Source organism: Athene noctua, chromosome 4, assembly GCF_965140245.1.
Source record: "Athene noctua chromosome 4, bAthNoc1.hap1.1, whole genome shotgun sequence".
Classification (NCBI taxonomy): Eukaryota; Metazoa; Chordata; class Aves; order Strigiformes; family Strigidae; genus Athene; species Athene noctua.
The window spans coordinates 17,546,605-17,559,496 of NC_134040.1; the positions used below are offsets into that span (position 1 = coordinate 17,546,605).

The window sequence follows — 12,892 nt, forward strand, 5'->3', positions numbered from 1 at the left end:
CCTGGAGAGTGCTAAGAGTGCAAACGCTACCTTTCTGAAGGTGGTTGGAGATGCTGGATTATCAAGTTGGAGTGTATTGTCCACTTTTCCTATTTACTTGAGCACCTTCTCCCTACCCTAATACAGTTCTTAAATTGTACACAAATTCACATTACAGGTCATGCAAATTTTACTAAACTAAGTTAAACCCTTCTCTCAGTATAAAATACCCTCTATTTCATTTTCATTCTAAAACTACTAACCAGTTCAATCAATTTAGTTGTGCATGCATGATGAAGAAAAGCAGCATAATGAATAGAAACAGCCTGAAAAGGACAGATAATCCTTTGTTTTCCAATTTGATAAACATTTTCTCGGTGTAAGGCCACATTCTGGTTCAACATCTCTTTGCCTGGACTTTTTTCTTTTCTTTTTTTTTTTTTTTTTTAATAACTATGACCTGAAGCATCCCTTCGGATTACAGAATTTGATGCATAGCCAGCCATGCATGTGCAACTGTCCCTAAGAGCCAAGCCTCAGCAGAAAAGCTGGTGTGCATACAATCCTGAAACAAAAATAGCTGTCAAATCAAAGCTAATTTGCCACAAAAGAAAACACTGATCCTCCATTAGGGAATACCAAGCTAGTTTGACTTCAGGATTGCTTAAAAAATATATCACAGTAATTTGATTTTATAAAAGAAAAGTGTATTTTTAATCTCTCTAATTTAATAATGGATGAGCTGATTTACCTTAAGGCTGAAAGGCAGGGGTGGGGGGCAGTGAGGAACAAACATATACTGGTTCTTAAGAGAGAAAAAGTTTTAAAGTCTCTGAACAACTGAAAGAGGGGAAGGAAACACAAACAGTTATACAGCAGGCTGCTACTATCACATGTGCCACCAAAAATATGTTAGTTCAATGCTCCCTGGACCAGGATTTCATTTTACCTCATTTTAGTGAATTAAATCAGGTACTACAAAGGAATTTGGATCTGAATGAAAGGAACAAGATTGATATCAGGATGAAAAGTAATGCCCTATTAATTCAGGTCCAGACATTAAAGACAAAAATAAAATTGAATTACATAGTATTCTAATATTTCTGGACTAGATGAAATTGTATATAAAAGCCTTTTTCATAGCCAAATGGAGATGGGAGCAGTAATGGATTTTTAAAAGATACAACAAAATGGTCAACATCTACTTTCAGGCACCCAGTACACTGCACAGATGATGTTGATTCAAAAGCTGCTGCTGAAGAGATAGATGTCCGCTGGTGCTTCTCGGCACACATTCCTCCACCATTATCCAAACTGGTAAACTTTTAAGATTAGCCCAGGTCACAGATGAAAAGCAGCTTTTACAAGCTGAATGGTACGAAAAAGGCAACACTGATAATGAAAGAATAGCACTTTCAAGACACTGTAGTCAAGGCCCAAGCCCCTTTGGCTGAAAGAACACTCTTACAAATTGGCCATTCATTCTGGAGTACAGGTATGGAAGAGACATCACCTAGACTTGTCCAATGCTAAGCTTCATGTGTTAGGGCCCTTGGGCAACAAACTTTTCTCAACCAGCGAATGGTGATCCTCATGTCTTGGCTGGGTGACAGCAATTAAACAGACCTACACAGTGAAATAACAAGGTTGCAGCTAACTCCTTGTGCTGCAGCATTATCTCCCCAGCAGTCCAGGCCATCTCTAGTGCATCTAGCTAGCCTGTACTCCTTCTCTTGGCTTTCCCATACAATATAAAATCATCATATCAACACTCACTTTCAATCACCTGGAGTGAATGTCCTTCAAAAAAGAGTGGGTCTGGAACACTAGACCTGGATTAGCACTTCTTCCTGGGCAGGCAGAGTTGGGCACCAAACAATGTCCTTCAGGAGACAAGGCGTTCCCAGTAGTTCAGTAGAAGAGTAATTTGAACTCCACATATCCAAAGGAATATCACAAATCTCAACCATTCTGTTCCAAACCCAACACACATTCCTATAAACTGTCCCCTCTGGTGTAAACTTTTAATAGTATCTATATATTGGCTGCATTTTTCTTGAAAAAATCTAAGCAAATACTCCACAGAAGCCACTTCTCCAAGAAAACAAGGAGAGAAGAAACAAGAAATGTAAGGTACTGCTTACACTGCAATATGCACCAGAATGAACTTAAAATACTGCGGTATGAAACCTGTATGAACCAAATAGTGGAAGAGCAAAATGTCAGCAATACTTTAGAGGTAATATAATTTGGAGTGCAGAATTCAATATGATAAAGAACAATAGCCACTGTATAATATCTCAACCTTCTCATACACAGCAGAATTAAAAAAAAAAAAAATCATGACTATATTAATTCTAGGAAACTTCCAATATGGAATTGGTAACAGTATCTCACTGTCCAGCGTCAGCTTTTGGTTCTATTTCTACTAATCATGGTGCTGCAGCTGACCCAGTTTAAGTGTATTTCTACAAAGACTCCGTAATTTTTGGTGATGTTGCATATTGTGTTTTCCCAAGCCATTTAAAAATATTGCACTACAATAAGTACCTAATGCCTAAAAATAAGGTGCATCATGTGGAACAGCACTACTGCATCATTGAAATACAATGTAAAAGTTTTATTAAAATGTTATTTGTACAGTAAATGCAAACATACACATTTGTGTAATAAACCCACCACTGTATTAGGATGCACACTTGCATATTTGACTGTGTTCTATCTGTGCGTGCATACGTGTCTGCGAGATTAAATTTGTGGGTAGAGGTCACATTTTTCAGCAAATTTTTTATTATTTGAACTTAAAGAATATCATCTACACTTCCAAGCCTTGTACTGCTGGTGTCCTAGATCCATGAGGTCTGCAACACCACTACCTGCAGTGTTAAGTGTATATGCACAATATAGACTTTTCAAATGTTTATAAAGTTATGATAATATACCTAAAGCTCCCAGACCCATTAGGACTGATATTCTGAGTCACCTACACCTGAGGATTCAGAAAGGGAAGAAAAAAGTCTGACGGTCCACTGTTTAGCTATTCAGTGCTCTATAAAAGGAAGTTCGTTTCTAATACCTTCAGGCAATCCATATGTTCCGAAGTATTATAGTTTGTACTGGTGTTGGGTAAAACTACTATACTCAGTTAAATGCCTCTCTTTGGTCTAGAAATGAGATGACAGTATGAAAATATGCTCCACCACGAATGGTATTGCTTAGGTCATTCACGGAGTGGGGTGTTTCACTTCTGGAAAAGACGTATCATTGTAATAAAAGAAAAGAAATAAAACAAAAAATGCAGAAGAAAAAATCCTTCCTGACTACTAAGGGGAAGACACATATAATTCTAGATTTGGATGAATATTCAGACTGAGGCTTGTTTTTTACAGGAATTCTTTAATTATGTTAGAACATTTTTCTGAAAGAATGTAACATATTATTTAACTAACCATCTTAAAAATCACCTGATAATTATAAAAGCTGAAGTAATAACAACCATTTTCAATTTCATATTAAAAATATTTTAAAATACTTTAGTATAGCAACATTTTTATTTCTCAGTTTTTAAAAAAAACTATATTTGATGTACTGATGCCATTTGAAGCCAAACACTGATCTGCCTGCCAGTTATTTAGCAAAGCAGAAGAAGTCCTGACTAGTTCCTCACAACTGTTGTCACGCTATGCAAAGAAAGAAAGCATTTACCCTGAGTTTGTCATAGTGAAAAGTTGTTTAATATTTTGGTGTAAAAAGCTATTGATTTCCATTACTTTACACGGATTTCCAGCATTTTATTGACATTGTCTCCATCACAGAGAAAGAACTGAACGCTACATAGTTTGGACCAAATGCGTGAACAAAAGTCAACTGCAAGAAAGGGATGATTTGTATTAGGCAGGAAAAAAAGCCCATAAATCACCGTGATTCTCTCATGTTAATTTTGCCTTTATTTTCCCTGCTCTCTGAATGGACCCTAGACTCCCATAATATCCTTTTATATTATGATTTCTCCCAAAGAGGGCCTATCACTTAATTTATTTATACAGCAGCAGGATCGATCTGATTGACTGTGATTTTGGTGTGGCATTGCAATTAGAGGCTATATATAATTGTGCAATATTCACATTAGGAGTTTAGTAGCCCTTTTCCAGGTGCCACTTTACAGACACAGGTTCATCGACATTGATTTCTATAACATGCTTAGTAACAAGTAGAAAAAATTTGAGATACCCATTTGTAAGATATCTGAAATCTTGTATTTATTTGTAAGACATCTGAAAAAGAAGTTGATAGGACAGTTTTCATTATTAACTTTCCATGAAGTACTTAACTGAGGTTGCGCATGAACACACATGTTGCACATCTGGCACTTTTCACTAAAGTCCTTTTGTATTTTAGAGGTATCAATAACTCAGAAGTGCAGAAACATTATGGTAACTAACAAGCTTGCAGTGGGCAGAGATAAAGGTCTAATTCATATCTGCTTATCGCAAATCAGGAACTAGAAGGAATTATTCCTTCAGCACGTGTCAGTAATATGGAAAAAAAGAAAAATGCATGTTCTGAAGGAAATTGGTGGAAGATTCATGTGGGAAGTCTTTCATAGCCAGCAGCATCAGAAAAACAATTTTCATATTGTTAAAAATGAGAAATAGTAGCGTGCTTTTAATCACAAAAAGTTTAGAACCCAAGATGAGAAAAACATTCTGGAACTTGTTGCGATGGCTGAGACTGAACTGAATAGGGGGCTGAAAGCTGGCACTTGCTTTGGGACCAGCAACTCTCTGTAATCAGAGATGCAGGTCAGACACAGCCCCTTGGCTGGTGGAGGCTCCATGGTCTCCCCATGGAATCTGTTCCAGCATCTCATTTTTCTTACCAGTAGGAACTAACCCCTCAATGTACTTTTTGAATGCAGTTTAAGGCCATCATCTCTTCTCCTGTTCATCACGGATATGGAAAGAGATCACATGCCCTTCCTTGATAGGTCTTGTTACTAGTCCGACTTTTCCCTCTCCTTTTCCCCGTATCTTCTCTTCTGTAGACTGACCAACTCAAATTCTTTCCTTTTTCTTTGTAAGTCTTATTTTCAAGGCTTTTGCTTTCCTCTGCATACTCTCCAATCAGACCACATGTTCCTGTACAAATACCATCCAAAACATGCATTCAGTACAGACAAAGAAAAGGCAGTCCCAATCAGTAGGAGAGATAGAGCTGGTGCTTCAAAATACTGAATTCACCAAAGCTCAACTGACTGGGACAAAATATGGATAAAAACTATGTATGGAAATTAAGACTCTGTTAAACACACTTGCTAAAATATCCAAAAGCCACAACTCTACAGTGAGAAAGAAAACAACTTTGGTTAAAAAGTTAGTAGAAAAAGGAAGGCAATAATTAGGAGAAAAAAATCCTAATGAATATAGAATGTAAAAGCAAAGAGAAAAAAGGGGAAAGCATTCTTTAAAAATACATTCTGAAATATAAAATATTAGAACATGATGCTGAAGGTGTCAGTGAAAAATCCATGACTGTATGGGCTAGAAAAAAAAGAAAGACCTTGAATTTTATTTTAATTTGGAAACAGATAATTTGTTAGCATCAATATATAAAAAGCTTTTTTGGTCTACTTTTGGAAAGAATGTTGCTCTTGAGATGAAAAGTGCTTCCTAGTCAGCAGCTAAGAAGGATCTTAAATAGTATCTATGAGGAGTAAATGTTTTAAAATTAGCAGTTCTAAGAGTTTCTTTTGCACATTTCTGTCTGGTGTTACAAAATAATAATTATAAAATAATTTAAAAAAACCCCAACCCTACTGAGGGAATTAAAAAAACCTGCTACTGTTATGTTGATATTTAAGAAAGGACACTATATAGTCAGGTAAGTGTATAACATAATACACTTGCTTGATATCAATTCAGACAATATAGTGAAAAAAATTATACAGGATTTAACTGACGAAGATTGAAGTGAAAGGGATGTAATTAATGCCAGTCAACATGGGTTTATGTAAAATAGGTCTTGTCAAACAAATCTCATTTTATTCTTTGATGAGCTTCCAGAAGTTTGGGTGATAAAGATCAGTGCATAGGTGTAATACACTTACATACCTGTAATGCATTTGACTTATTAGTGCATTGCTTATATTCTTACAAAAAATTATGAATATGCTGTTTTAATAAAGCATATGTAAAAAGGATTGAGAACTCCTTAAACCGCTAATTTTAAGAATTAACAATTAGAAATCATTAACTGGGGGCGTGGAGGTGCTAGTGGTGATCCACAGGCACTTGTGGACCTGTGAGACTTGATTTTAATGCAATCTTAATCTGTGTTCTGAAATTGAACTCGAAAATATTGCCAAGAAACTTGGAAAAAACAAAAGTAGGAGAGTGGTATATAAAGATGAAGACCAGGCAGTTGTACAGAATAATCTGTCTTTCTTACTAAGCTAGGCCAATTTACTGTGTTGTACCTGAATGCTCAAATCATGTTTAATGACTGGGATTTCTCTGGGAAAAAAATAAAAGGAAGAAGAAAGAGCATGTTCCTGGAAATACTACAATCTGTTTCTCTTGACAAATTTAATTTTCTCTGTAAGAGTTATGTGAGAGAGGCCAGATGACAGTTTTATAGAAACCTGAGGTGATAATGTAGTGTGCTAGCCTCTCAAAATCATCTTTTTGACGATAGTTAAGCAAGTGGGTAATGTGTGGTGAACTTTCCCTGTTTATTCCCAAACCATGTTCCCTGCTTCTAAGAAATGCCTGCTACATGTAGCTTTCCACCATTAACCCCCAACAGAAGTTATCCAACAAAGGACTGTAAAGTTACCTGTATCAAACAGGTTATCAACAGGGACAAAGGTAGAATGAATCTGTTTCAGCTCACTCGCTGTGTATTCACTAAATAATTTGTAATAAATTCTAGAATACACCTATGTAATATAGTCTAAAGGCACACAGAGAAACTTAGATAAGCACATTAAAGCTGATCTTTTTACCATTTGGCCCAAAGTTCACTGTACTCTGAAACTACTGCCCAAAAACCTCGGCTTTCCAGTTATCAAAAAATCAAGAAATGAAGAAAAATCAAGCAGGGTTCACGCACCAAAGAGAGAAAATAAACAATAAGTGCATAAAATGCAAAGCATGAGTTATATTGTACATTCCAAACACAAACTGCAGTAGCAATTATAACACAAAATGCATATTCAATTATCAGCTACAGATTCAGAGCAACAATAAAACTGAAACCATGATATTTTTCTAGGGATATAGAGAGCAAAAGAGCTCAACTGTCTCCTTCTGAAATTTCTGCTGTGTAGCATTATGCGGTGCCATATAATATTGGGTGATGGAAGCCCATAAAAAGTGCCTGAAATTCTCAATACATTCTACATCTATAGGCTTAAATAAATCCATTTTGAGGACTCCATCATACCTACCACACATGACATTTTTTTACAGCTACAAATGTGATAGCTTATGCTTTTGCTTCCTCACAGTATATAGCTCCTCCATGAACAGAAAGCATTCAGTGAACAGAAGAGAAATGTAGACAAGGTCTAATTTTCTGTACAGTGGCAACTGCATCCATTATGCGTTACAGTGTCACTTTGCTCTGAAAGAGTTAACTTTCTAGCTCCTATTCTCTGCAGTGCTGCATAAACACTGCACATTATTCTTACTGAGCATGCTTCATCTTTCCTGTCTCCACAGTCTTGGGCTGTCAATCACCTGTCAGTCCCTACCACATCAGCACAGTGCGCATCACCAGGCTGTCAGCACAGCAGCTGATGAGACTCTGCTAAGAGCTGTCAATCAAACTTGTTTCTCTTATCTGTTCGGGAAATATTTTGTCTCTAAGAAACAAAGAACCTGGGCAACAATGGATCAGAGTCTAGTATTTACTCTTTTACAGGGATAGAAGGCTCTTAACAGGAAACGAATATGTTTTATCCACAACAAGGAAAAAAAAAATCTGCTCCATTAGGTATATTTTCTTTTTTTGGTTTTGTTTAAATCATATTTACTTCTCAACCCAATAGATCAGGACATAGTAAATTAAAGCAAATTTCTTTTTGCTCTCACTGTAAAATGAATTTCACAGGTTTACTTCTTAGTTTCTGTTTAATATAATTCAATGCAGTTTAAAACAGGTACCATCTCTTTGGTTTGGGGAATCTTTACCTTTAGGCATTGGAATGTGTGAGCTTTCTTTCCATCTCGCTGTAGTCAAAAAGCCAGACTAGAGAAAACACACATAATTTACACCTTTGTTACATTAAAATATATCTTTATTTTCTCTAGCCTTTCTCATTAAAACTGAATTTCAACACAGAATTTAATAACATGAGTAGGGTAGCAGACCAAAAGAATAGCTGAGGGGTATAAGCAAGCAGGAAAAAACCATACATTTTCAGTGGATGTATCTTCTTTCTGGAATGCTGTACCAGGGAGGAAGAACTGCAGAAGGTAAAGTTCTTGCATCTACAGAAATAAAATACTGAAGACAGACAAAAAGAGCTGTAAAGATGGGCACAGCAGTGATTTCAGGTCTGACAGAGGATTTCCACGTGAAAACTTGAGCTGGGCTTTCAAGTACACATCTATCTGAGGCAGAATAATGTTCTGCAAAGATAACTGGTGGAGGTCTAACAAACCTGGCAATCAAATTAATTAGCATTGGTGAATCACTGAACTAACAGACCTCTACTCTTCCCAGGGCATAAGTAAGTGTCCTGGTTACAACAACAGTGAGTAACTTTACATGCTGTGCCATACTGATACACAGGCACATTTAAAGCTAGCTCAAGTATCAGTACATAGTGCTGTCTTGTGTAAAGTAAACATCACCCAGTGACTTAAAATCCTCACTTTGACCCATATCTATTTTTCTTTACAAATAAGAATCTCACAGCTGACAGTCAAGGAGAAACCTTGCAGACCCAAGAGGGAGAGTAGCAAAGGGAAGAAAACCGCTTTTCTCAGTATAGAGAGGATGCTGTAAAACACAGTAATGTGAAAGGCAGGCCTGAATATTTGGTGTTTTTCATAAAGCTTCAGTTTGGGGCCATGAAATTAAATAAGCAGCTTAGTTTTCTGACACACACACACAAAAGTGAGTTTACAACCCTTACAGTCTCTTGGACAGAACTGTATACTAAAAGTTAAAAGAAATTGGAGGCAAGTAAATTTAGTATTTTTAAATCTTGTAACACTTAACACAAACTATGATTTACAGGCCTGATTCATATGGTCTGAACATTTGCATTGGCTGTGGGATTGGGCTGTCCAGGTAAGAGCAGAGTGCAGAGAGAGCCAGCTGGGGAAAAGGCTGTGATAGGAAACCCATGGAAAGGAAAAGTTTAAAGCAAGCATGGAAAAGAAGCCCCAGAGGGGTTTGGGGACTGCAGTCAAGATTAGAAAAGAGCAGAAGAGGATATGCAAGTTCCCAGCAGCCTCTCACAATGTTCTCAAGGGCTCTGAAGAAGGAACCGGGGCAAAACAGCATGCTCCTCGCCGTCTCTGGCGGCTTAAGGCAAGATCTGGATAGTCCCTGAGAACAAGGAGGGAAAAGGACTGGGAATTGCCATAACCCAGAGAAAAGCTGTGGCCATGGACGATAAAAAACTATTTGTCTATTTGTCCTTTCCCCCACACACACACTTCCACAAGATTTTTTTCTGGAAATTGTTTGCTCCAGAAGACAAGGAAACCATTGCCCAAAGGAAAGAAAATGAGGTGGCAACCACAACTGATGTCAGAGATGTAAGCAAATCTCTGAAAGGCTGAAGCAAGACAAAGGCAGGCAATTTTGAGATGAATCCTGGAGCAAAGGTAAGAGGTTGGCATCTTTCATTACTTTCAACTCTATAAATGACTTCTCAAAGGATGCCTATTTCTCTTTTCTACGGTCTAATCTTGGTTCCCTCCAGTATTGTTTGTGCCTGCAAGAGCAAGAACAATTTGTCTTTTCTCTTCCTTCTCAGCCAGCTCCAATGATTTTAATGCCCACTACATACTAAGGAGTGTGCATGCTGGGCAAGGAGGCAGGTGTCTTGCTGGGAACAGTGCAGATGGAGACCAGGCACTTTTGTTTCATCTCTTCCAAAACTCCACACTTGGTGCTGCCACCACTCAGCATACCCTGGCTTCCCTAATAGGAGCCCCTGCCCACTGGTCAGCGATTTCACTGGTTGCTTGGAATAAAGGTACACAGTGACATTATGTCTTTGGGAGATGCCATAGTAGTAATGGAGCATGTGCTCGGCTTGGGCAGGCAAAACGGAGACCTCAGTCAGGTCTCAGTGCTTAACAATGACCTGCTGCAGGTAGAAGCAATTTTCTGCTAATGTTTTCACCCAAAGGAGAGCAGACTGCTCTGATCTCAACTCCTGGACATGTTTTTGGGCACAAACTTCCCTGTAGGAAGAGAGGGTTGCTCTTAACACACAACCTCTACTCTGCAACCTCCCCAAGCAATGCTGGACGTGTTCCCGAGCAGGAACTTGCACAACCTGGCACCCTCAAGGCTTCTCTCAAAACCTGCTCAGATGGCAATGGAAGTCCCAGACTGGAACAGCTCAGGCATGCTCTTTAGAGTACCACTGAACAGGAATACTGCTCGTGTTAGAAAGAATCACTAATACTGTAGTTCGGAATTACATGAATATTTACTAATGAAGGAAAGGAAACATGAAAAAGAGCCCAAATGATGTGCTTTAAATCCAGACGCTGATAATAACACCACCAAAAGAAACAACAGTTTGTGCAGAGACCAGAAATTAAAACCAGAGGAAAAATCTCATGTACTAGTTGCTTTTGAAAGTGTGCCTACAGTAATTTGTTCTTTCAATCACACTTATCAGCAACAATGCTAAGAATTACAGTATTGCCCCATACCAAACTGTCCCAGTTATAGATCGCACAACCATTATCAAGCATTTGTGACAACAGGAATATTTTACTCTTTGACAAATTCTTTCATATGCAGCACTGTTTTCCAGAAACACAACTCCCTCTGATCTAACTGGACATTAATTGCTTTTTTGCTGATGTATCTGTGCCTTCTGGACTGATAACACAACTAGCAAATCTGATATCTGACAAGTTGACTCAACCTAATCAGGACAGATCAGCTGTTACCAGTGTTGCTATAGGCTGTAATTTGACGACCTTTACAGAGTTATCACTTGCTTTGAAAGGCAAGAAACTGTAATTCTGTCAACACTAATCCCAGAACGTGCGTTCAAAGTGGCTGTTATTTTTTTCTCCGGGAGAAGGTAAGTAACACTTGTCAAATAAACACCTGAGATAATTGATAAAAGGAATTAGAAGTATGTGAGTGATACGCTGACAATCAGTCACTCTCATGAAAAAGAAGAACCTTGCAAGATTCAGAACATTAAGCAGAGAGCACAAGCTGTCACCATAAAGCAGGGGTCACTCTGAATGGAGTGAAACAATTGGCAATGCAGTTTTTCAATGTTTACTTATCTCTCTGTTGCTTAGTGCTAAAGCTGAGTGAATTATTCACTTCAAACAATTTGTTCAATGAATTTTACTCCTCTTTCCTGCTGAATGTATGCAGGCAATGGATACCAATGCCATCAGATTTATTCACTGCATCACTTTTATTCAAGCTTTCATTTAGTCCTTGATAGAGTATGCTAAACTTCCACTGCTGTTCAGAAAAAACCCAGGGCAGGTCCTTAATGTGTGCAAACAGCATAAATCCACGCAGCTGATGGAATAATGATTATCTACACCAGCAATGACATAGCTTTTGCTATTTTTTTTCTGATCCCTGTTTAAATCTGGAAGCCCTTCCAGCAACAATACTGAAATTTGCTACAAAGTTCCCTTCTGTGAACAATTTTGCCCACAAGACTCAACACCTAATGTTTGCAGAAACCAAATTAACAAAGAGTGCAAGCACAGCCAAAGCAAATTAATTAAAAATTTCCGAAGATTATATTGTATTATTTGCCCTACTCCACTAGGAAATAATTTATTTTCATGTAATAAAATCCAGAGGAATTCCACAAAAAAAAAAAAATGGATTCCCAACCCATGCAATTCTTCAATGGAACTTGATGGTCACTGAATACAAACAAATGACTTTGTCACTGCCAGGGCTGCATCTGTACCTTGTAGATAAACTGTATTTAGAAACTTGAGATTAAAATTAGAACAAAGAATGTATCTCTTACTGTATCGCTTTGGTCCATCTTCCAAACAAAATGAAAGGGTTAAGGTTGCATCATCTTCAAAAAATTCAGTTGCAAAGGCATCCCACCAGAGGTTGTCACTATCCTAAGAAGCAACAGAACATTCACTTAACAGGAGGCAAAATTAAAATATGTTCATCCTTTGTAAGAGAAATTCAATAGGATCACACATAGTCTGCAATTCTTCACCTATGATTTTGGGGTATAGATGTCTATATGATATTTCAAACTAATTTTCCTAAAGTTCTAATACTAATTTAAGAAAAAAGCTAAAATGTTTCATTTATCATACAATAAACTGGCTTTCATTTTATCGAGCACACTAACTATGTAAAACTTTTACTCTCATAAATGAATATTTTTCTTCAAATGTTAAAAATGGTTTTATAACTCAGTTGCAAATAAAGTAATTATGACTTCTTGCCCCTTTTTCTGGGCTGTGTATCTCAAATGACTGGTCCTAATAATGAAAAAACCTTGGTACTTAATTCTGTAATGCTACATAACCCGATTATCAGCATGAACTGACAAGAAAGTTATTTAGAAACTAAATATGATAGCCATTCCATTCCAATGCATTTAATATAAATACAATGGTTAATTAAATACCAGCAGGTTAATACCAGCTAGTTGCTTCAACGTAATTGTTGTGAGAAATCTTTACCTTTCAGTGTGATA

The 12,892-nt window shown here is 37.3% G+C and overlaps 1 protein-coding gene across 8 annotated transcripts in view; it reads right to left on the reverse strand.

Moving 5' to 3' along the window:
* Positions 1-12,892, reverse strand: part of LDB2 (LIM domain binding 2) — a 219,723-nt gene that overhangs the window by 129,682 nt on the left and 77,149 nt on the right. For all 8 annotated transcript variants that reach the window (XM_074903768.1, XM_074903766.1, XM_074903767.1 and 5 more), the window contains exon 2: positions 12,197-12,299. In XM_074903768.1, coding sequence (XP_074759869.1) covers positions 12,197-12,299 — 103 coding nt within the window. The remainder of the gene's footprint in view (positions 1-12,196; positions 12,300-12,892) is intronic.